Consider the following 26,297-nt stretch of genomic DNA (forward strand, 5'->3'; position numbering starts at 1 on the left):
GTTTATAAAATAATCCAAACTCTTTGTTGCATATGTCTAACACTCTTCAGAATATTGATATCAAAGTGTATGTACAATAAAAAACACCTAATTTTCATAAAATGTCTGTATAAATGTATCTCCCTGAGATACTCCTGACAGTGATTTCTATATGTAAATTAAATGTTTGGTTTAAATGTGCAGTTGTCAGAACTTTGGGTTTATGTTCATCTTTCCATTAGAAACCTTTCTTTGCAAAAGAAAGCTTCAGATAAGAATACTTATACAAAGCACCCTGGATTCATATCAATAAAGGTATTAAAAAATTCTGATGTACATATTTGAAAATCATTTTGTATTTTCAAATAGGAATTGATAAACTGCACAGTTCTCATTCCAGTCGTCCTTGCTTAGCATCACCTATTGCTCCCCATACATCAAAGACAAACTCATCTGGAAATGCAAAGTCTCCAAGAGTTTCATCCAATGCCACTGCAAATTCATCTGGGTTTTTCTTGTCTTTTCCAGCTTCCACCATTGTTGCAGCTAAAAAGCAACAAAACAAAATAATGTAATTATCATGAAAGTGACAGCTAACATATATGGCCAAGATAGTTTTTTAAGGTCTATTTTCAAAACAAGGTAAGGTCAGCTTAGGGAGATGTAAAGCTTACCTACTGAATTTAGGATTCAATAGGAATTATGTACTTAAATCCCCCCCCACTCTAGCTACATTCTGCTCTGAGAAACAGGAGAGCTTCCTTGGAGTGCTCATTATATATTCTGTTTGTTTGGCAGAGGTTTAATTTTTAATTCAACAAACCTTCATTTTAATCTTATTAGATTACATTCTGTATTCATTACTGAAGGCACATGAAGCATGGGTCTAAAAACAAGGTTAAGCACAACTCTTCTGCAATAACAAGACCCATGCCAGTTCATCACCAACTTCAGTGAGTTTGATACCAGCTTGCTGATCTAAACCAGAAGACCAAAAGGCAAACCTGAACATTTTTCTCCTCTAAACAACGAAGAAAAGATCTCAGCAAGTCAGAGTTTAAAGTGGCCAAGTTTTTCACAAAAAGCCAAAAGGCATAGGGTTTGAACACGGAAAACAACATACAGCCTGCATAACAGATACATGCAACCAAGCTAGTATGGGGTTGCTAGCAGCAACCCATGTTTTACAAGTTTAAATGTTGAGCATGACCTGCATTCAGAAAGGAGTAATGATAAATGCGCCTAGAGAAAACACTTGAATACCCTAACTTTAGGAAACAAGAATTCAAATACTAGGCTCAGTTAATGTGTTGTTTAAAATACAGAGAAAATTAAAATCTGGTTTGTTAGGTATCGGACACAGTATGTTTGCAACTGCCTGAAAGAAGTTGTGCTCTCAAGAAACTACCATATGACTTCAAACAGATTTTTTTAATTTTTCAGCTTAATTTTATTTAATTTTAATTAGCTTAATTTTTTAACACAAAAAACACCTCCAGGTAGTAAAGAGACTGAGCCACATTATTCTTCTGCTTGGTTCTACATTTTTTTCAATGCCATCCAAACTAAAGAGGAACAAATTTCAGTGCATGAGTTTGCTTCAGTTATTATTACCTCCAGCTCTGAAAAGCAAATCTTTAATTTATAGCACCCTCAAGGCTGGGAATGTTTGTGCTTATGTCACTACGAAGTGGAACAGATCAAAGCTCTTTCTGGAAGTCTCAGCCAGGTGGTTCAAATTGTGCAAAAGCATGGGAAAGGCTTTGCTGCTGTGCACAATAAACTGGAGCCACCAAAGACTAGGAACATCTCGGTACCCAGGAAAGTTAAAGCAGAGAGGTCTGATACAACAGAGGTAGACTGTGATATCTTGTATACCCACGCTGTACATAATTTTCTCTTATTTAACACCCAAGTATCAGAATTTATCAAGTTTTAGACTTCAGTTTGGAAGTGGCTACACTGGGGTCATTGCTTTGGACTCAGTCCTTAGCTGCTGTGCTCATCCCTCACCTTTAGCCACTGCGCAGTTTCTCAGATTCTAGAACAAATTACAAGTCAGTCCCAAACAACACTGGATGCTGGCCACCCAGGGATATCAGAGCAAATGAAAACTGTGAGGACTCAAATCTCTCTTGGTCATGGCACCTGCACCTCCCTGAAGGATGAGAAGTGTCAGCACAGGAGTTTCTCCTGGTTAAGCTAGGCCAGGAGAACTACTGACAGCAGGCTATCATGGTTTGAGGGATGCAGAAGATTCTCTAAAACAGACTCAGCACAAACAGCACTGCTGAATGCAGTTTATTTTCTGAGCTGTATCTCTGCTCCACAGCCTCCATTCATATTCACAAGAAATTACTGTATTGTACAATAGATGAAACCCTCAAAGTCTTTCGTAATCATTTCGTGATTACCTTACACACCTGCCTTAAACTGCACGATGTCCTCCATCTTTTGTTACACATCAAGTAACCACCACTTCCTTCACGAGCATATCAAATTCAAGTGTCACACTGAAGGACTTGATAGCTTCTAGCCTTTTCTCAGAGGGATATCTGAGTGGAAAACTTCTATTACAGCACCTGAGAAAGGGAAGGAAGTTCTGAAGCCAGAGATGACCATCTTCACTAGGACAGTCTGCCGTCTACTGCATGTACTGTGTTGTATCAACATGGCAAAATCTCTCTGATAAAAAGCAGAAGAAACTTCCGTGCTCTGAAGTTTTAATAAATTTATTTAATACTATTTTGTTGACCTGAAACTCAGCTCAAGTTTATTGACAGTTATGAACTTCTGGCAAACAGTGTTTGCTGTTATGCAAACTTGTAACAAGCTGTGAGCAAACTTGAGCCATATTCCACATTGTGGACGTCAGCAACAGTAATTCTGAAGAAATTTGACGTTTTGGTTTTAACTACGTTCAGAAGTGAGGCTTCAAACTGAATCACAGTGTGCCAAACTACACAAAGCAGTCCAAGGAAAATTTACATAAATCTTGACAAACAAAATGCTGTGATCGAGACAGTTGAAGTGTAACCCAGCTCCCGGGCACCGCTAGGGATTCTCAAGGACTCTCAAGACCTGTTTCCCTGCCAGAAAAAACTCCATCCCTCTTGTGTTGATTCTTTCTGTGTCCCCTGTAAAGTTCCTGAGACACTGACTCAGAGGAGTCTGGATGGGAAACAGGCATTAAACAGGGAACTCTTGTTGCTGACAAGCAGAAGACAAATGTTTGTCCTATCAATACCACCCTATATCCCCTGACACCGTGGCATAAGAAGGTACTTACAGAGGAGCAACCCTGGAAGTAATGAAGTGAAGGGTTTAGTTTAAACTTCACAGATTTCTGGATATGAACCAGGATATGAAGTTACTCTATATAGACAATGGGAGAGGGTTGGAGGGAGAAGAGCTGTGCAAGGTGACACAAGAACAAATGTGTCTAGATATAGTTACTCAAGATATTTAAAAAAACTTGCCATCAACAGAGTAAGGATCTAGACATGTGTTCCAGCAGAAAGAGCGGGAGCAAGGAATTTAGACAGTTAAAATAAATTCCTCAAGACATATGAAAGAGCCATATGACACAGACAGCAGCGATAAAACAAGACAACACAGCATTATATTACAGTCCAACTGCCCTAGTTGAAACCTCAGAATTAAACAGTAATAAACTGTCATTAACAGAAAATGTTACTTCAAACAATTTTCCTTAAAGATTGAGCTTCCCAAATTATGAAATAGAATTTAAAAATAGTTTGTTGTAGATTTACCAAACTTGAAAACAAAATCCACTAAATTTAGATAATCCAGACAACTTTCAACCCAGTCAAGCAGGAGTCAGAATGGGACCGCTGTGCGAAAGCAGCAGCCTCAAATAAAAGTGTTTTCAACTGTATTGAGCAACTGTAATCAGCACTCCTAGGGTATATTTCATGTACTATATTTATTAAAGCACATTCCCCTTTCCAGATTCACCTGATATAATGAAATACGCCTCTGTGGAGAGATTGCAGGAGCGTCACTGCTAGACTGTACGTTTTCGACAGCTTGGTGCTGACCTCCAGCGTCAGCAGAGCTGTATTACAGCGCAGCAAATGCTAATGCAAGATGCAAGCCATCCTTCCCGATTGTCACACACAAGTTGTACCACTGATGTATACGAATGTGCAAAGCTGAACCCTGCTTCACTAGTTTCATACATACAGGAACACTACAGCTGACCAGTCTTCTCTGTCACCTAGTGTCCATATTCTTATTTCCCCAGGCAGTTAACACAGCCATGGGGTGGCATCCCTGCAGCGGCACAGCTGTGCAGAACATGCATGTTTACACAATGACATTTGCAATGCGTAACTCCCAAGGCAAATTAAAAACAACTGATTGCCAAGGCATTTAGCAGATACTTGCCAACTTGAAGAAAACTTTACTGGTTCTCAGAGAGTGACAGCTCCGTGCCAAATTGCCTCCACTCCCCTCCCTTTCCCCCCACTGCTTCTTCTAACAGCTGCACAATAAGTGATTACAGGAATTTTATTCCAGTAGAACATTTTTCCCCACTCCAGATAGCCCCAATTGTTTTCAGATTATTTTTTTAAATATCACTTCAGGCAGTGCTCATACCTGAGAAATTTTTACATAAAATGTGAAAAGTTCAGCAAACTTAAAAGTGATGAAAGGAATTCGAAGTCTTTTCAACTTTAACTGAGAAGCTCAGTATCAGGCTTCCTAGAATATGAACAAAGTATGATGTTGGCTTTTTAAACCTAGTCCATCTAAAATAACTTCAAACATCTTTCACAAAATTCTTATTTTCACTTTTGATAGACACAGGCGGCACAAGCCACGAAAGCTATGATCTGCCTGCCATTGTTATTATCCACCTTGCATAGTGGTTTTGCTACCTATATCCTACCCTGTAACTTCTAAAAAACTTTTTCAGAAGCCTTAACAGAAACTTCAATATTTATTTAGCTGTAATGCTATCAGAAGCTTTGCCTTCACCAAAAGGTAACAAATATTATTATTCTGGCCTGACACTTTAAAAGAGCTAAAATTCACATTCAGCTTCCTTACGACATGACAGAAAATTGTGTCACTGCAGTTTCCAGTGTTTAACATTATTTGGTTTCACTTTCATGTTGAACATTGTCAGTTCTGGCACTCAAGGAACCATTAGAAATATCCTTTCTTCTTGTTTCTTTTGATTAAGTACTAATTCTTACTGAAGTGGAGAAGTTTTCTTGTTTAACTAGACTTGCTACCTTTCCCTTTTTCATGGAACTCCCATTATTCTCTTAGAGTAAATGAACAGTCATAAACAATATACCCCAGAGTGTATACAATAAAATCCTTTGGGAAAGGAAGTCTGGTGACAGGAGGAGCAGAAAACAACAGATTCAGGGAGAATATCATGTTAGTTAAAGGATTTCAAGATTAAAAAAAAAAAAAAAAAATCTATCCAATATTGCTGGGATGGGTTAGCGAGCCAAGAGAAGAAGCTTGGGTGACAAAAAGTTTAAACCTATTAGGACATTTTGACTAGACAGTAAGTTTGAAAAATAAAGTCAAGAGTGGAGAAGAAGATTTGAAATTCTTCTAAACAGAGATGGAGAATATGTAAAGATATGTAAAGTCGGACAATGTTATAGGGAACGACAAAAAGGAAATAATCATCCAAAAGCATAAAAATAGAACACAGTATCAGTGGATGAAGAGCTAGCCAAAAGATGCTGAAGGAAAAAAGTTGGAAAGAAAGCCCTTTTTGCCATCATTTTTTCAATGGTAGCATTCTGGGGTTGGATCCCATAGATCCAGGCTTCCCCCCACCTAGAATCTTTGGAATCAAATAACAATTCAAGCCTCCGTGACTTAAAAAATAAATGACACCGGTACTTTTCACTAACACTGCTCCCTGAGTTCCTCCTATTAATCAACTGTTCACGTTCCTTTACCAAAAAGCACTGACAGGATTTAAAATAACCTGAATTATCTCCCAATGGTGCGTTTATCTTTTAAAGAAAACTGAAGTCAAGCCTTAGCCCAATTTCTAATGTGCCCATAAAAAGGCTGAGGAATACATTTCCAGAGCCAAGTGTCCCTTCTGCAAATTAAGTCCAGTCTTCAGTAAAACAAAGAGATAAAAAAGTAAAAGTGCATTCAAAAGGCAGGTATGTAAATCTCAACAGCATTTAGATTTCCATTAAATGATTTCCAAGCATTTTGCTCCAATGTAGGGATTTGTGTGTAGATTTAGTCAGCCATTCTTCAAACTGTCAAGATACTTAACTATGCAAAAATTAAGGGCTTTATCTCATCTTTAATTCTGTCTGTAATTTTACATTATTTTTTCTTTCCTTTCTTTTTAACTTCTGGCTTAAAACTGGGGCACTGTTTTAGAATTCAATCACACCATGAAAGTGTCATTTTAACGGAGATGAAAGAGCAATATTAACTGACATCCAAAGCTTCTGACAAACAGAACTGCATGGGAGTGAGCAATGATTGAGATCTTAATCACTTGTCGGCTGTCGCATTGTGATGACTTGCATTTTCAACTAATCTGGCTTGAGTAATGAGTGAAATTTCTAGGTAAGTGGTGATTGGCATTCTCTGAATGAATCCTTTCCTCATATTTCATTTTCACGGGTGACTGATCACATCCAGTATATGAAAAAGTGACATATGTTAATTGAACAGATTTGTAACAAGTGATTAGCTCTCCTTTCCTAAAGAGTCCTAGAGCTGTTTAATTGTTTAAAAATGATAAAACTTTTTGTCATCACCGTTGGCCCTCAACTCTAAGATCTGAACTTTAGGAAACAGCTTCAAAGGTGAAAACTAAAGCTACATGAACCCTGTAGTCTTTGATTCCTGATAGTTTCTCTTTATTTCACTGCCTTTTTAGGAGGATGAGAAGGAAGAGGTGAAGGGCAAAACAACAAATCAGTTGGGAAGAAGAGAGTATCTCTGCGGACAAAGACCTCTTCCTTCTTTGATTGTTCTTTTAAGGCATTCTTTGAAACTTCCCGAACTACATACTGAAAGACGAAGGACATTAGATCTTGGGGGGCGGGGGGGGTGTGTGGGGTGTGCGGAATATCAAGAAATTCATGGGAAAACTCTACCAGGTTCTTGGCAATCAGCTCAGCCATATGGGCTGAAAGCTGAACTCCTCCGTCTATTGTACAAGAGCCATTCCATTACAGTACTGACAGTCAAAAACACAGGGAACACCAGTTCCCACGGGAACTTGCTTCCCTGTCCCAGAGCAGAGCATAGCACACCTTAACATCCCAAGAAACCATGCTCTAGCCTAAGATCTCAGCATTCTGGGCCAGAACACCTATAGCCAGTTATTCCTGTAGGGCCAGGAGCCTGGGGACCCTGGAGGTAACCTGCAAGGACAGGAGCCTCCAGAAGCCTGGCTTGAGCCAGGACTGCAATAGCTGCAGTACAAGAACAGCTCCCAGAAGGATGGCTGGCATGAGACTCAGGAGCTTTGAAGCCTAAGCCAGAGACAACTGAGCAGCAGAGGCTGCAGGAGAGCGACAATACATGGGATCCTCCCTAACTTAAACAGGGCTCCCAGCAGCATATTACATGTCAGGGGCATCACATATTAGAGTTGCTGGGAACAGAATTTTGGAGAATTTTTGATTTTCTGGGAATTGGAAAGTTTAGATATTACCTACAAAACAGAATTCACAAGTTTTGGGCAGCTCCGCTCTCTCTTCTATACCAGGAAGACCACCTCTATCTTAGGCTGGGGGACAAATAATACTTAACCCACAATTTTTCCTGTGAGAAAACTAGTAGAAGCTGCCAATCAGAGGCTTGCTGGTAGGAGCAGCCAACAAAGGACTTTTGGCTATTGAGATAACCTCCTATTGTTCTCATTCCTCTGTGCTAACTGCTGCCTGTCCAACCCTCCTGCTTTGCCCTTACCTTCATGCCAGACCTATCTTCTCTGCTTTGCCTCCTCCACTTGTCTCTCATAAAAGCTTTCTTTTCATGACTGCTTTCCATTTAGCTTAGGCTTTCCTAATTCTTGGCTGATTTTTTTTTAGATATTACCATAACAATAAATACCTTCTTTGTCTCAGTATTAGCAGTTCCACAAGATCACGTGAGGACTACACCCAGCCACAGCTGGCTACAGCAGCACTTCTTACTCAGCTAGACTGCAGCTTCTTCCCATACAAACAGAAGTTCCTATTTAGTTGTTGTCAGATTAGCAGAGAGAAGCAACAGCTGCAAGGACAAGTTTGGTGCAGTTTTAAGGAACTTATGCCACAGCAGTTGAATAGTTTCTTTCATTATAAATTGATGATTGTGATAGCTAGTAAATATTCTGGAAAATTTCCCATGTTCTTCAGAACACAGGATTTAGAGAATTTGATAAATTTGTGCAATTACTCTGTCAGTTCCCTTGCTAAATATTTGCCTTTTCACTGATGAAGACCTCAAACTTCAGTAATCAACTTTCATGTGTCTAAGCCAAGGGGCAAAAGAGCAAAAAAGCAAATAGACATGCTTATCCTTAACAATCCTTAAATGTGATAGACACAAGCTCCACTAGAAAATATATGCCAGAAAGAATACAGTGATGACAGTTAATGGCAAACAACTGAATAATTCATGCAATAGTGTATAGATAATGTGCAGGAAGAATAGAGGATTAATTAATTACATCATAAGGCTTGTAGTGAGAGATTCTTTCTTTTATCAGACACACATATTTGCAGAAATACAATCAAGTTTTTGAGACAGCATGCTGGACAAGTTTTGCTTCGCTTACATCCAGAGACTAAAGTAGTCAATAAATTTTAGACTACAGAAAATGAGAAATTATTTAATCTTGTAGTAATGCACCTGTTAAAACTCACCTAATTCAATATCTCTTATCCCCATGTACGTTTCAAGAAGCTCATCCACTTTTTTAATTGCTTTTTCTTCAACTTCAGTTGGCTTTGTTGAAATAAAGGGACAAAAAGAGCAAAAGTATTATTATATCCACAGAGATTTCAAAATAATCAGCAATTTGCCACTGATTATCCTTACTCCCATCCTAGCCACCTACACTTACAAAACCTACAAGTAAAACACATTATTTCACTCTCTTGCCCTCTTCTCACAAACCTGACCCTTCCTCAAGCCACAGAGCTCTCACATTCAAACTAAACAGGGGCCTCACATCTCCCAACAATACAGATCTTCATCAAATCTTCATCAGCTTTACAGGAATCCAGAATAAGTAACATTTCTTTTTCCAAACCCTAATCCTGGTTTTAACCATATTCATGTCAATGTATGTTACTAGCCTCTCCTAACAACAAACCTTACACCAGCCCAGTACACTTTGCAGTGTCAGAAACAGAACCAACTCTTCAACCAAAACCCCTTTTTTCCCCCCTTCCCTCTTTTCAATACTCCTTAGTCTACTTTAAATTCATCCATGTAATCCATGACATCTAAATATAGGCTGTTTCCAGATTCCTCAGCCCCATCCTATCCTTGCTAGTCTTCAATTTTATATAAGCATTTCTCCCTGCAGAAGGCAGTCGTCTTCCTAAGTCCGGCAAGCTTTGTAACATCCAGATTTTTCCTTGCAACTTCACCTTATCAACCTTGGGGAAGAATAAATCAGGTGCTAGATGATTAAACTACTGAAGGGCCCCAAGATAACCATACCATTTCCTCCACAGTAGCAGGGCCTTTGGTTCTCAGCCGAAGTGTTTCTCTCCCTCTGCAGATTTTAGCCTCTGGCAGAGTTCCACCTTTGGACCTTGGTTCCAGCTTTTCTAAAGACAAAACAAACAACAAAAAGAATACCAAACAAAACTAAGTATATGGTATGTCAGAATATGATGTATCTGCCTTGGCTATTACATTACCTTCACTTTTTATTCTAATCAAGATCTAGATATATGTAAAAATTTAATTATAAATTAGCTGTATTCTAAGTATAGCTTTGCTGACAATTTCTTGTCTTCAAACTTTGATATCCACTTGACTGTGCTGAAGCTAGGACTTCCATTAACCAATATATCTATGCAGGCCTATTGCACGCAACTTCATATATACACTTTGTATAATTTTATTTCCCTATTGACAGAAAAGTAGAAGTATTTATTACTTAATATTAGAAAATAGCTGAAGTCATCAGCCAAATGCTGATTCATGCTGGTATTTACAGGCAGACTATGTAGCAGGTTTAGTATTGCAACTTTTCCATCTTTCAGTGATGCAATTGTGCAAACACCACTCCTAAACAGGTCATGACGAGCGGCATTTTGCTGAGCTAACAATCTGATTACGAGCAGACGCATAGGTGAAATGTCCGTAAGTAGATCTACAGGAGTTTTTCCACTGGTTTCACCAAGGGCGTGATTTCACACGAGGTAATTCTCTACCAAGAATATCTGAGTTTAGCCAAAGTTTTCTTTACTGGAATTCAGCTTTCCTTCTTTAATCTTGGGTAAGGGCACTCCAGTTAGTAAATGGAGTATGGAATCATTTAAGATTTGGCTTTCTTGTTCTAGGACATAATTTTACATTCAAGAGTGGCAAGGTTTTAATTTACTTACTGACATGGGAGTTACATAGTTAATCTGGAAAGTGCCAGAAGAGAGGAAGCAATTTTGCAGAACTGTTTTTAACTGTGCTGTTTTCTCTACCAGATTATTCCTCCTCTTAACAGCAGGCCTTTCTAATAAGCTCTCCTTGAAGGCAAGGCTTTAACATGCTATATTCATTTTGACCAGGTAGATTCCAACTCATCATTCTTGCATAAGTAGTTCAAAAATCCAGATTATTTTGCTGAACAAGTCTTGAAAAGTAAATTTTAATTGGTTTTATTTTAACAAATGTATATGGCACAGTATACTACATATACACTTAGGATCAACACTTATCCTTATTCTTTTTATTGCTTGAAGGACAGTTTAAAACATCCTTAAGATTGTCACCATTTCTGCTAGACTTGTTTCAAAAAGTCATTCCTGTTACAACATACATCTTTTTCTAGTTCTGTCACCGTTAGCACATTAAAACTCATGATTTGACAGAATCTTTATTTGCAATACTTCAGACCAAAGCTCTCTGGCCATCACAGAAACTATTTTTCATATTCACATAATTTAGAGTTTGCATTATGCTGCCTTTATTTTGTTTCTATTAATTTTTCATCAATTTGAAGAGGGCTAGCTTGTGACTGGTAAGGACCAATCCTACTCAGCCAAGTCTTTAATTCTGTGCTGCAAGTCTTGCCTAGAGTAGCTGAGGCAGCCTGTGTGCACATGGTAGAAAGATATCCAACCAGTAAATTATGTTTCTCTCACATTCTGCTGAGGAGGAAAAATAAAAGTTATTTCACGCAGAGACTTGTCTCTTATTTCTATACCCTCACAAACTTGTGTTGAAACTAACAGGAATTCAGCATCTACGTGTCCAGCAGGATCTGGATCTTGTTTGTCATGTCCTCTGGGGCTATTCTCAGGATGCTGCAGCTTAAACACTATCTCAAATAAATTTGTGCCTAAAACCTAACTGCAGCTAAGGCTAGAGGTGGGATACTCTAACCTATCGGGCACTCTAACTTGTAAATTTTTTTAACCTTACAGAAATTAATAACATGCATCTTCCAAAGATCTGTCTAAAAAACTCTAGTTGCCTCTTAATTCAATGTCAGATAAAAGGTATTGCCCTGGAATTAGCAGGTTTCCTTCTCTCCATCACAGGCAGACTAAAAGGTATCTTAATCACCTGACTAAAGTAATTACTATTAAATAACGGCTGAAGTCATCAATCAAATGCTGATTTACCCTGGTCTTTACCAATAGACTATGTAACACATTTAGCATTGAATACGAGTTATAGACCCATATTAAAAAGGTATTCCTATATTACTAATTGCGATACTGTACGTATGTAATACTACTTTAGCGTAATGTGTAACATACACATTTACTTAACAGGAGTACCAACTTATATCCAAATACATTAGTGATTAGCTCATAACCCTCATTCTTCACAGAAACACCAAAAGCAAAAAGAAACCTTCACATTTCTCTCATTTTCAATTTCTGCTGCTATTCTGACACCAAGTGTCAAGACTGGTGTATGACAGCAGTTCTAAACTACTAACAGATAAAAAAAGATTTGAAAAATAAAGATTTCAAACTTTTGCTGCTGTGGTGAAGATGGTGATTTTTAACTTGCTGTTAGTGCAACCATGCACAAGGACTCATACACACTTATTACTTAGCAGTATTTTGAAGTTTTTATTACAGGAAAATGCTACATGGTTTGGGAGGGGATATAAAAAAAATTTGAGAGAATAAAAATTAAAACTCAGTCTCTATTTTTTTTATTTTAGTTTACCACATTGATAAAATTAATATACATAAGGATTAGCAGTAGGTATGCATTCCATCTATATAACTATCACTTTCTCATAGCGTGCAGGTGGTAGGTAGAGACAGAGCTTTGCCATACTGCTTTCTTCCAATTCTGAGTATACCTGCTGTATGGTTAGAGATCCACAAAAAAGTTGGGGAGAGCAGGCAGGCATGCAGCAAAGGAGGTGCTCTAGGGAATCCCAGACAGTGTTTTCCGCAGCATCCTTCTGCATTAGAGACTGCAGTCTCCAGTAAAGGGTTCAGAAATAGAAAAATCTGACACACAGATGAATAGGGATTATGTATCAATCAAGGAAAAGAGAAGAGGAGGTTTGAGGATCAGCACATTAGGGAAGTGATCCGTGCTTTAAAACTGTGTCTATGAGACAATTCCTGTAGTTATTTTGCATCATCATGTGGTGGCAAAGGAATCGAGCAATTGAGACTCAGGCTGAGGCAGCCCACACCAGGATGACTGCTGGAGAAAGCAAGATGGAAGAAAATCCATTCATAAATTTCCCACTTCAAAGAAAAAAAAAACACAAAAAGATACACTTTTTTGTATCAGTTATGTTACCTTGGGTGGACACCTGGCTGCAATCTGAAAACAAACTTACAGTGCAATGCAATGTTGGGATTTTCATATCCAGTGAACAAGGTGGACAGTCAAGTCACTCACCAAATGCTTTCATAGGCTCTACCAACTCCAGCTTAAACATCTGACCCTTCTCCAGATCTTTTAGCATTTTGGCAACTTCATAATGCCGACAACCTGACACATTTTTTCCATTTATAGTCTCTATGTGATCACCCACGCAGATAATTTTGGTTTGGTCCATAAGGCTACCTTCTTTGATCCGCTATTGTTTTTAAAAAAAAAAAAAAAAATTAGAAACATTTATTTAAAAGGTAAAGAGGCGACACCACAGAGTTTCAAGGACGTCAGTTAACATCAATAGCATTGAGCTTATTATACCAGCAGTGCGCTTTGTCTATAAGATTTTCATAAAACATATTTGGGAAAGTGTTATTTTTCAAACAAACTATTTTAATAAGCATCGAATATAAAATCAACAGGAAGAAAAAGAATGCAGTCATACTTTAGTAATCAAGGCTTCTGAATAAGCTAAATTTTTGTGCTTTAAAACTGAACCCAAACATGTCAGTAATGTGAATGTTTAATTGAGTTTTGGGTTTTTATTTTGATTTAATAGCTTGACAAGCATAGGAACAGAATTTTTCTTTTTTCAAGTGTGGTTCGGGGACACAAAAAAATGTGTGAGATACGCTAAAAAAATGACCTACTATAAAGGGCTAGTCTGAATAAGACCCATCTACAGTGACAAAGCTTCTACCATTCTCCTTATCAAGCTATACAGATGCATATTAATGTATTTCCTCTGAAATAACCATAAAGAATAATAAATTCTTCTAAATGCCACGTCACGCAATACAAATGGTCTAAAGATAATAAAAAGTAACAGAAGTTAGTATTGATAGTTTTTGTGAAATGGAATTTAAAAAGTGAGAAAGACAATCTTTAAAAGATCTCAGTGATTTATAAAATCAATTAAAGGACACTTAAAATTTCAGTGATCCTGTTTATTGTTGGTATATGCTGTCATATTTGTTTATCATGTGCCTAAGTCATGTAAGCTCTTATCCTATGGCTATTTAATAGAAAAGCGATGACAGTAGACTATCTTATATTCTGTAGAGGTACGAATTTCATTCTAATATCTTCCTGAATAATGTACTTTTCAATAAAGACTGATGTTGTTCAGGCTAACTTTGAGTGAGATAACAGTGAGACAAGGGAGATAAACATATTACCACCTACTACTATAACACCTAGCCTAGCTGCATAACCATCTCAGAAACATGCTTCTAGTTCATGTGCGCACGACTGAGCCCACATATATGCCTCCATCTGAGAGAGTCAGTGGGAAGTGTGATAGTGCTCAGTGTCCTATAATATACTGCAACAATTTTTAGCTTCAGACTGAGTTTAACTCTTTCTAGCACTTTTTTCTTTAACCTAGATTAAAACCAAAAAGAAGCCTCATGGTGAAGAGGGGGTTATTGTACACACACCAGAAACTACGTCCCAAATGCATTTCTGTCACCAGGTGCCAGGATTCAAAAGCGTGCCCACCAGACTTCAATTAATGTTTAGTCTACGTGTTGAATTCATTCTCATTTAGCTTTTCTTCTTCACTTGGATCCTAATACCAAAACTGTTTAAGTAATATTCACTGGCTATGTTATTTGTGTCATATCAAACGGGTTTTTTTAAATATTACTTAGTTTTTATCATCACTCCAAGTTCACTGACCAGAAACAGTCAAGCTACATTATCACAGTAATTAAGATGCAATTGATATGCCTGTATGTCAAGTGGTCTACAGTTAATTTAGAAGCTAGAATCTATATTTCCTATGCAATGCCTAACATTAATTGCACCACCCCATTTTATAATGTCTCCTTCTACACCAGTCAGTCATGCTTCAAGTTTTACTGTTATTCTTTGAATGGCTAACTTGATTACATAATACATCTTCCCATCTGGCCACGTACCCAGAAAACAAATTTGTGACATCAAGTTTTGTTCTTAGTAAGGCAAAACAAGGTTAGATTTCATATGAAAAGAACCTGCAGTTCAGTGTGTCAGGTTTAAAAACTGGCCGGGTTATATATCAAACCTAAAAACTGCCCTGTTATTCAAAACACAATTACTACAGCCCATAACAGCTTTCAACAACCCACAGATAGGTAAATTAATTGTTAATTAATAATGGAACATAGTAATAATTTTTCAAGGAAAGTAAATATATAAACAAAAAGAATTCTATCAAACTTTAAAGTAGAGACAGTCTCTGCTTAGTCATTTACCTAGACTACCAAGTATAAAAAAGATGCAGCTTTTACTTTTGCGTATGTATTTTCTATGCTGTTTTAAAAAATCCATTAGCTAAATATGCAACAACAAAGTAAGCTCCTAGAAACGCCTTTAAACCGATGCATTCCCATGAAGACTGAACCATTTTAATGGTACTGCTTATTATTTTCATTATACCTTATACCAGTATAAACCCATAATACCTATATACCAGTAAGGACAATGATATATTTGTTCAGACAAGTTTTATACAATTTACTGGAAATTACAGCTTGTCTTGCTAACGTAGTAAGGGTTTTCCAGTCTGCTCCAATTATGCAGTAGTCTATGTGATGGTTTTTCTCTCTCTCCACATTACCAACCAACCAGAGAGAGTAACACTCTGTACAGTGCTGCACATGTGAACTTTAATCACTGAAGCACTGCTTTCAATGCCTTCTTTTAAAATGCCACGTAAGCAGCAGCATGACTAAATGTTATGGGCTGCATGGATGCTACCACTAGAAATTCAGAGTTCTGCGTCTATAAGCATAAAAATGAGGCTATGGTTTTGCCAAACTGCTTATTGAAACCTCCACTGTATCTCTACTTTCTCAAGAACGATCTCAGTCACATTTTTCCACAACAAAGACAAGCAAACCTATTTCTAAACCATGTCTTGTTTTATAACCATGGTAGCTAAGGAATGAATAGAGAATACAACCTCTCCATACAAGAAGCTCTGTTTACACTAGCAATGAGAACAGCAATTGCGACAGCAGTAATAGAAGATAATTGCCAATGCCTCACTAATAATGGATAATTCAAGTAGATTAGAGAAAAGCATCTAAAAAAGGCAGAGAATGTGATTAAGGTTCCTAATACCTAGTCTAGCAAGAAGGGTAGCATCTACTTATCTCAAAACATGCTATCTGGAGGTCATATAAAGAGGAGGAGGAAAGCAATTATGACTAATATATTGTACATGTTACTGCCCATAGTTGCTACTCAAGTTAATTGTGGTAAATTATGTTAATCCATATCCTTAGCAGCTTTTAATTCATCCTACCTAAGGCCACAATATGGGAAAGCTGAAAAAGCACTGTACTAGCACCTATTCTTATAAGCACAAAAGCTTCTGCCCTGTGAACAGTCATAAAGAGTGAAAGAACTTCATCTCATTATCACATGAGTGACAGAAGTTCTATAAGCACCTCATCAATGACATTAGAAAATCACTTAAAAAAAAAAAAGAGGGGGCAGATGCAAGCAGTATCTAACACCTACCACCTCAGGGTAGGTCAGAAAATACAATGGTCACATTGTAGAGCTGATACACATTACAGAAGCAATGAGCAAATGAACTAATTTTGAATGACATGCAGTACAGAAACAGCTGAACTAATTTTGAATGATGTACCTAAAGAAAAGCAACTTTATTTTTTACTTATATGTATGATAATAAAAGATTTTCTAGTTCTAAAAGATCATTAAAACAATAATTAAAATGTTATAGCAACAGAAACTTCTATAGAACAAAGTATTTCACCAGTAATTAAATTTACCTTTATAAACGCACAGCCAGTTCCATTGTCTGTAATAGTAAGCCCAAGCACATCATCAGTTTTAAGAATTTCCACTTCTTTTCGTTGTCCTTTTATGTGGGCAAATATGAAATCTTCAAGGCCAATTTGTGCACCTAAGAGCTTGTCCATATCAGCTTTATGAGTGTTCAAAGTGCAAAACATGATCTGTGAAGGAGGAAAGCAAACACGTCATCTTTAAGTTTAACAGTATATTACGTTTGGTGAGCTTGATAGGAAGATAAAAGAAGATCATAGTTCTGGCCTCTCTGACAGATCCGTAGCTGAAATGATGACTACTCTCCTTCTCCAGCTGCCCCTGATAGTCTCCATCCATGGACAGGACAGGAAGCATCAATAGCTATAGCTCAAACTCTGCAGATAAGAGCTGGCAGGGAGCAAAGGAGAGAGACGTGTCTGTGTGAGCAGCCTCTCACGGCCTGTCCCAGCACACCAGCTCTGACACAGGCATCTTGAGATAGAGCAGAACAGCTTGTTCCAGAGGTTAGGGTGAGCAAGCCAGAGAGCCGCCACCACCTTTTGCTTCATTGTTCACCCACCTCAAATTCCGCAGGATTCAAACATCCCTAGGGACGGCTTCAACATGTGACTGCTTGAAAGCAGTTTCATAGAAAAATAAAAAGGAGCTCATCAAAACAAAAATGTCAGGAGAGGGCATGAAATGTTTTGTATTGGTCCACATGTTCCACCATTAGCTCAGAGCACGTTCTCTCTGACAAGCTTGCTCAGTTTCCTACCCTTCCTTCAGCATACAGGGGGGCCCATCTCTGTTCCAGCTTATTAAAAGCAAGGCTTAAGAAAAAGAGCACATTTTTTCTTCATGAGTCAGCCTTTCTGAGGGATTTCCCTTCAGCACTGGGTGTTAGGCCCTCCTTTTTCTCCCTACACTTACACTAGGGGTTCTTTAACAGGGAGATTTATTGTCCTGGGCATAGGCAGGATGAGACTAACCCAGCTGTGCTGCTCAGGGCAGAGACGATGCTTTTGCCCACCATGGTGCTGCATGGAGGAATTTGGCCAGCCCAGGCAGGCTTTGGGCTTTCTGCTTTTTTGAGTACTGGCTGCACTGAACAGCCTAGCCAAAAATGAAAAAAACAAACCCAATGCTCCTCCTCCTCCAGCTAGAGTTCAGCACTGGAGAGCACAGGGCAGCAGCCAAAATAGAGAAACTGCGCTCCAAGAGAAACTTGGAGAAGCCCTAAAATCTACTGCGTTGAGGCAAAGAGAGCCCCTAAAAACCATCCTTCACATGCAGCTGGAAGCAGGGGAAGAGGAGGAGACTTGCTGCCCAATTTGGCCCTCCAGCACAGGTGGCAAAGCCACAGGTGGCAAACCATCAGACAAAGGCTCTGCTGGGCACACATGGGCTCCGGCAGGACAAGAGATAAAAGTAGATACTTCTCTACCCCCTGCCTATATCCGCTGGACATTATTTTCCTTCAGAGCGCACCTTGGACCCCCTTGCAGCCCACTGTCCACACCAGCTCCAAATTAGGAAGCGGAAAAAGCAGTGCCAACACATGAAAAGTAGTATGCTGTGGGAAGCCAGCCTAGCATTTGAGAAAAACAGCAGCAGGATGTTGCTCAGCGTCCTTCACCTTTGCTACCGCTCTAGCAGCGGTCCCTGGGGAGCAGTGGGCCGGGCCAGCTGCCCCAAAACCCAGGCACAGACCTGTGCCCACAGCCTGCCGAACCCCCCCGCCCCGATGCTTCGCTGGAAATGCAGGGTCTCCTGCCTTCCCGGCTTCCCTCGCTACGCTTGTAAAAGTTACAGGGTTTTCTGCACCAGAACACTTCAAATGTCTTTCCTTCTGGCATGACTGGATGACAGCAGAAAAATTGAAAGGGAAGTCTCCAACCTACTCAAATCTATTCCAGGTCAAATGAGGGGTGGATACTTTTCCCACTGTATTTCACAGGGAGCATTTACATTCCTGAAGCTTTCTAGAACTTAGATTCTCTAACTCTGGGGGGTTTGGTTTTAAAAACTGAAAGTTCAGTAGTGAAATGGTGTTTCTTGATGAGGGGGGTTCTTGTTTCATTGTTGTTTTTTAAAAACAAAACAAAAGCAGCCCTACTTCAAAGGCTAGTTGCTTATCTCATATAACCCATCAAACATCCACTGCAATCTAATGGCTTACTTTAACAATGAGTCATAACAGCCCACCCTTAATAGACATTAGTTTTATTTCCCAGGTTATGCAAAGTTTTTCATTTAACCAATACTCAAGCAGTAACATCACCTAGAGAAATTCAGCTGGTTTTAAGTAGAAAATCAAATTTTATTTTATAAATAATAATCATCAGCAATTTTTCTAACCATGAAGGTTCAATTCAAACAGACTATATAAAGTTCACATACACATTTTCAGTTCTCTCTCAAGCTACATAGTAACTTGGCGAGTTTACAACTGCAACTCAGTTCTAGTTCTTACAATGAACAACAGCCCTATGTCGTTACATTTTAGACATTAGCATCCTTCATCTGACCTTGTCAAACAGACAATCATCTAGTAACTACTGTCACACCTTTGAATAGATAAAATTGGCAACAGAGCAGAAATGTGATATTTAGAAACTCGATCCAGAGTTTCTCTTTTTAGACCTTCATCTGGATGGCATTCCTACTACAGCCTATAAGTCTGCAGAATTTTCTGTGAGTCAGTTCTGTACTAACCACAAGGCTGAGAGAGCATCAGCCAGGCAAAAATAAAACTTCAATCATTCTTTATCCTCTTTAGTGAACAACTGCTTTTTCTCAGAACAGATATATGCAAAGAGTAATGTACTAAAGATGTATCTACCCAGGATAATATACAGTTACACCATCTATCAGTTACAGCACAGCTTTACTTGTACAAAACTGAGACCTGTCAATTCAAAAATTACATTTCCTTGTAGATTTTACGTACGTTTAGTATAGGTACCTAATAACAGCTTATGTACTTAAATAATTAAACAGCTACTATATTACAGCTTCCATTCACTCAAAGCTTGGTATATTTTTGATAGTAATTTTCTTACTCAGGAATGAAGCAAGAAAAAAATTGAATGTGCAATTTTCATTGTTAAATCTTTTCTCTCTCTTCTTACCCTCAACCTTCATATGCATTTGATCTTTAACTCATCATACCAGTGCTGTGACATTTCATGCCAACTTTAGCAAGGTATTATAAATCATAACTGTTACATCAGTCACAAAGTATCTAGGATACCTCCTTCACTGAGAGAGTTATCTTGTGCAGCACACAGAACAAGGAGATTCCATTTGGCTGGCAGGGACTGGGGGCTTATGCACAACCTTATAAAATAGATTTGTCAGATAAGATTACTAATAGATTATTCCCTGCATCAGTATTTTCAATAGGAAGAGACTACATTAGCCGATAAAAACAGAGTTATGTTGTGTGTTATATAAAAAAACCGTATTAGCTAAAAAAAAGAGGGTTACACTATGTATTATACAAAGTATACATGCAGTACCATATTGCATATCCTATGTATTAATTACATTCTCATCTTCCATATTCAGCCTACACCTTGAGAAGAACTCAAAAATAAGTTGACTGATAGATGACATACTCAGAAGCTATTAAAAGTGCTTTTAAAATCAGTAGATCTCAGATAACTTTACAAAGGAGATCATAATCTCTTTATTTAAAAGGTAGGGAAATGAGAATTCTACTTCTGAGCAATATGTAACACCCACTGACATATTTCCCTACATACATAGGCGTCATTACATCAAGAAATCACCAACACATTTTCTAGGTAACCTTACTCACTATCCTCCCTGAGGAAAATGTGGGAGCCTTGACTAGCTGCAGCAACAGGAAGAGTAACCAAGTCCTCCAAGTTCTAGTGTGCTTTTGGTACTCTATCAGGTATGCAACTTTGCCTCCTCAAATACATTCAAAGTACTATAAAATATGCGTTCAGTGTTTTATTGTGTTTTTTTAAAACCCAGAGCACACAAGAATTACTGTAAGTTCTTCCATAGAGCTTAGAAGTGTTTGAAAAACAGATCATTAACACAGCAAGCATCACACGTAATAAGGGTGTGAAATTTAAGCACTGCTTAGGAGAACAGCAAGCAAACAATTGTTGCCATAGGGTTGGGAGGAGGTGGTTTGTAGGGAGTGTTAAGTTTGTTCATTTAAAGTCTTCAGTCTGTAGGCGAGATTGTGAACAATTTGTTTCAACAGATAAGCATGCATACACTCTAAAACTTCGAACATTTTGGTGGTGAGGATTTCACAAGCTGACCCTTTTCTCTAACCTCCTAAAATACACTTCAGATTTTTTCTTGTTGTAAGGTCACTTTTATTCAGAAACCTAAGTTTCAGCAGTGGCTTATTTCTCAGGATTCTCATAAAAGTTTAAATTGAACAGGTTTAAATCAAATACTTCTACAAAAGTTTAATGTGGCACAGCCTCACAGTATACTTAAACTGTTTAGCATGAGGAGGCAAGGCCCACAAACAGCAGCCCAGACACAAGCTCAGCAGCTGAACTCTTATTACTGGAAAAGACAGAGGGAGCTGCACTTCTGCCCTTGGTGCTACCAGGAAGATCTCCCTTTTCCTGTATTCCCCTTATGAAGAAAAATTCCTTCCACCATGAAAGAAACCCCAACCTCCATGGGCTCTTGACAGACACACCCGCTAAGCATTCAACTTACCTCACCAGCCCCACCATACTTAACCTTCCAAAGCAAACAAAACAATCAAAACTGCAAATCATGAGTACACAAACCGAAAGTCCATATAGCGTCCCTCCTCATCTGATCAAAAAATAACCCTGCTACAGCTGGACTTTAATATCCACGTTCCCAGTGCCCGATTAGCTACTTTGAATACTTTAAAGCCCTACCATGTGCTCTCACAGGAGCACACCACCACCAAATGCTTTAACAGACCCACATTGTCCTTCCTTCTCTTAGTGCTCATTTATTTATCATACAGGCTGCACTTAGCACTTTCACCCTTACATAACATTCCCTGCTACATTTCCTGACAGTCACAGTGGAGTAGTAATCCTAAATGGCCAAGACCATACACAAATACTTTTTCCAACTACTTTTCCTACTTCATCCTCTATAGAAAAAACGGGTGAGACATTTGCATTATTTATGCAAGTAGAAACATAACAACACAACCCATCCGCAGTTATGTGTAAGAATTGCATCTATTTAATTTTTTTTTTAGCTCCGTACTTCTTGTTGAAACCCTGTTGAAGAAATCAAGTCAGAAGTCAAGAACAATGCAATCTATCTCACACAGCACTTATATTAATGACACAAGCTAGAAGCCATCTTCACTCCTCCTCCCTGTGGAAAGAACATTCAGTTTGGACCAGGAAAAGAAATGCTCGTCATGGTAAAATAGAAGTAGGCAGAAATGCAGGCTGAATGTCAGGTTCAAAAGGAATAACTGAGATATATATTCACCTGGGAAGATGGATGAAGAATAAAATACCTAGACAAGAAAAGATGAGTACAGAAAAAGCCTCAGAAAGCTGCTGTTAAGCAGCTCCTTCTTAGATGCCTAGCAAACATCATAGGAGTGAAGGAGTGTCCCCATTGAAGTTACACCTGTCTTGTTCTGTTCCCATCCTACCCTACTCATGATCCAGGTCTGCACAGAAGTTTTTGTCAGTGTCTGTCCAACAAACATTATGTTTGAGACAAGCTTCGCTCTATCACTGTTGGCAGTCAATCACAGGTCCTGGAAAAAGATTCTCCAGCAGAAGCTAAATTCAGCTGGTTCTGCGAGATGTGATTCAAAGACAAAATGAGGTGCTGTAACCATGCGGAATCAAAGGGAGATGTGACAGATTACAAGTACAGCTCATCCTGAACTGTACTAAAACACTTAAGTAGGACTTATCCATGAATCCATACCCTTGCCCACATTGCGGTAAAGTCACATATTAAATGTATTAACTTCTGCAACAGTTAGCCAAATGTTCTCTACACTGAGCTCTTCCTCACCCCCCCCACACTATTTTCCACCTCAGTCACTACAGAGCAGAGATGTCTGTGATAGTACCTGTTTCCAAAGGCATTCAGGTATCACAGTGTCCACAGGCTTCAGCATAGCTAGGTCACAGAAACTTTCCTAGACAAAGAACACCTACAAATGGCATTTGAGTACCTCAGTGTCTTTCAGTTTGCTGAGGTGTAGCTTCTGGCATTGTTCTTTACACCAGACTGTCTGTCCAAAAGCACCTTCAATTAATAGATGATACCATTTAAAATGCCTAGTCTTCCCTTACTTCCAGCAAGCTCAGCAGTTGCTAATTAAATCCACGTTTCATGGCACCCCTTGCTATTCACTCATCTATCCTATTTTATCTTGACTGTCCAAAATTTTGTTGCAAGACACTCAGGTTCAGGTTCTTCACTCTGTTGTGCCACCTTTACACTTGGAAATATTTTTGAGCACTATTTTCATTTTGTACTACTTACTTTCTTAAAGCCAACTGAATTTCTTGAGTAAAAGATTTTAAGTTCAGTGCCTCCAGTAACAATTCTCCATCCATTTTTACCAATAAATCACATTTTTTTAAAAAAAACCCAAACCAAATAGGAATGGGACAGCAGAGAGAAAAAGAGAAAAGAAGAAAGAAACTTCTTAAACTTAGCACAAGGCTGGCAATAAATGCCCATGAAACATGTGGTGCTTCCTCTAAAACCTTTGGGGGTGTCAGATTGTCCATTTAGCAGGAGAAAGGGGAGTGCACCATTCATACAAAATTGAACTTCCTGGTGAACGCTGTTCTTTCTCAAGTCAATGGAGCCAAGAGATCAGTAACAGAAGTTCAACAGTGAAAGGAAGAAAACTAAAATAGACAATCTGGCAAGCACAAGAACTTGTGAGTAAAAGGTATAACTGGAGATGGAACAGAACAAAAGGGGAACAGCAGTTCAGTATGGAAAGAAAACAGAGAAGCAGAAGGTTAGAAAGCAGCTGGGAAGGTCTGGGATGTAGCTGCATTGGCTGGCAACGGTACTGGTACTTCTTAATTACTTAATGCAACAGTGACTGGTTAAACTGTATTCACTGCTACTGCCCCTTTTCTTTTACAATTTACTGTTTGAAATGCTGCTAGGTCAGGCCACAGCAGACTCTCAGAACAAAGTCTGTAGTAGTAGTCTTTAGTACTTTAAAAGAGCCAGCTACAAATAAGAAAACAAATAAAGCTGTATAGCCACATGCAGGCATAATGAAATGTTAGCACTTTGTTTCAATTCGCCACTCAGAGGTTAAGGTTCATAGAACCACGTAGGAAGAACTTGATACGGCCACTACCTTTTAACTAAGAGAAAACAATGCATTTACAAACACAAATGAATCATTATCCAAACAAATGTTTAAAACTTGGCTCAGAAAAAAAAGATCAAAAAGGGAGCAGAGTTAAAAAAAAATACTGTTGCAGATTTAAATAGCCTCACTTAAACAGTGGGCCTTTTAAAAGTAATTACCTGGCAAAGCAAAAAACTTTCCAAACATCACGTTCAGTTGGAATTTTAAAATGTAGACAGATTTAAAGCATTTATGCCCCCCATTGCTTCATTCTGGGTATTTACATTTATGAGTCCATTGATTACTTTCTTCTGAAACGGGAATGAATCACTACAGTCAATAATTCCTGCACTGGAAATAATTATTCCATTCAACTGTAATACAAATGGTTTGACCCAGTGCTTAAGAATTGTGCTAAACAGCAGGCTAGTAACAGGTTAACTAAGATGCTAGAGATATTTTGGTGCAAAAGGATCATTGTTTTTCCGTGTAAAAATTAAATGCAGTCACGCTTATACCCTTTCCCGTAGGGAAAAATTCCTCATTCGGAAACAGCAAAAAGAATCCCCCCCCCCAATGGAAAATACCCACGTCTACAAAAATTTGCACAAAAATGCCCACCGGCAGTTACAGTGCAGAACTGCCCCAACTCCTTTTTGCGTCTCTCGAGGCCCCTTCACGAGGCGCAGAGCGCAGCGGCAGGCCGCCAGCACCCGCCGCAGAGCCCCCGCTGCACCGCCGCGCCCGGGCAATGCCCGGCTCCCGGCTCGGCGGGCCCTACCTCGGCGGGGTCGATGCCGAAAGCCTCGGCGATTTTCCCGTAGAGCTCGCGGGCGCTGCCGAAGCCCTCCACGCGGCCCGTGGGGCTGCCGTGCGCCAGCTGCGTGTGGAACTGCAGCCGCGAGGCGCTCGCTGCCGGGGCCGGGGCCGCCGCCGCCGCCGCGGGGGCCGGGGCCGCCGCCTCGCTCTCCACCAGCTTGAAGGTCTCCTTGGACTTGTCCTTCTTCCTGCTCCTCAGCCCCAGCGGCATCTTCCGCGCCTGTAACGGGCTCCTGCCACCGCCGGATCCCCGCGCTGGACTCTGCCCCCGGCGCCGCCCCGGCCCCGCGCGGCCATGCCGCCGCCAGGTGAGGCCCGGGCCCGGCGGCCGCCCCGCCCCGCCCCGCCTCGCCGCCGCCAGCTCCCGCCTGCCTCTCCCGGAGCCGGTGGAAGCCGCCGGAAGGTGCTCGGCGGGGACCTGCCCGGCTGCGCCTCCTCCCCTGCCCCGCTCTTTCTCCCGCTCCCGTGGCAGTTCGGGAGGGTACCGGGGCTCTGCCCTGCCTGTGCCCCCACCCCTTCAACCTCGGCCACTGCGGGGTCGTGCACCGAAGACCGCCAAAGCCCTTCCACCGCTGCCCACCACAGAAGCCACAACCAGCCGTAACTAAAGCAGAGGAACACGGTCTTGGGACAGAAGCTAGTCGTATAAATAAATAATACCTTCCTGTCCATGATATTGGTTAGGAAGTGTTGGACGTTTTTTTTTCCCCTAAACGGAAGCCAAGGGCACACTGAACTAGACTGCACGAAGAATGCTGAGTCTGCCGAAGACTGGTATGGTCCACTTTCTGGCAAATGCAAAGACATCTCTTCCACTTTTTTCTAATTGTGTATTATATAAAATGTAAAGGATATTTATATACCTTTAAAGTCTTTCCCTACATTGTACAACAAACTGAGATCAAAAAGTTTACCATCTTCCCACTCTCTAGTTCAGGAATTTCTACTAATAATGAAGTACTAAATATCGACCAGAATAGGTCTATATCCAGGATATAAAACATGAAGTATGCAAGGACTTTGGCCAACTCTTGCTTATTTACTACAATTGTACACAGTGTACCTACAAGCCTCTAAGGATTAATAAAGCAGTAGCCATATAAGCAAAGTTTAAGAGGCTTCCTGTTGAACTGGACAACATTGAAATACTGAGATTTAACATACAAATATTTGAAGTGTATTTTCTAATATTTCATAGATTTAAAATGTTTCCTTTTCCACCGTCGAATAGAGAAATTTGTTAGATGTTTGCGCTATGGAAGACATCTTCTGTGCTCCAATATAACTACACTCACCTCAGTGGAACTGC

At 39.5% G+C, this 26,297-nt stretch overlaps 1 protein-coding gene across 1 annotated transcript; it reads right to left on the reverse strand.

Annotated features, from left to right (window-relative positions):
• Nucleotides 1-370: 370 nt before the first annotated feature.
• GIPC2 (GIPC PDZ domain containing family member 2) lies at nucleotides 371-25,199 on the reverse strand. The gene is made up of 6 exons (XM_059822086.1): nucleotides 24,951-25,199; nucleotides 16,824-17,009; nucleotides 13,060-13,240; nucleotides 9,673-9,782; nucleotides 8,868-8,949; nucleotides 371-525 (listed from the first exon to the last, which is right to left on the reverse strand). Exons 1-6 carry the CDS (start codon nucleotides 25,197-25,199, stop codon nucleotides 371-373), a joined length of 963 nt encoding a protein of 320 aa, XP_059678069.1.
• Nucleotides 25,200-26,297: the final 1,098 nt, after the last annotated feature.

Source organism: Gavia stellata, chromosome 10, assembly GCF_030936135.1.
Source record: "Gavia stellata isolate bGavSte3 chromosome 10, bGavSte3.hap2, whole genome shotgun sequence".
NCBI lineage: Eukaryota > Metazoa > Chordata > Aves > Gaviiformes > Gaviidae > Gavia > Gavia stellata.

Bases quoted from the DNA above. Each gene is read 5' to 3' on its own strand.
- GIPC2 (XM_059822086.1), bottom strand. From the start codon at position 25,199: ATGCCGCTGGGGCTGAGGAGCAGGAAGAAGGACAAGTCCAAGGAGACC. The intron at 17,010-24,950 runs GTAGGGCCCGCC...CCTCCTTCACAG, and splicing joins TCGGCATCGACCCCGCCGAG to ATCATGTTTTGCACTTTGAA. The intron at 13,241-16,823 runs GTAAATTTAATT...TAAAAACAATAG, and splicing joins CTGGCTGTGCGTTTATAAAG to CGGATCAAAGAAGGTAGCCT.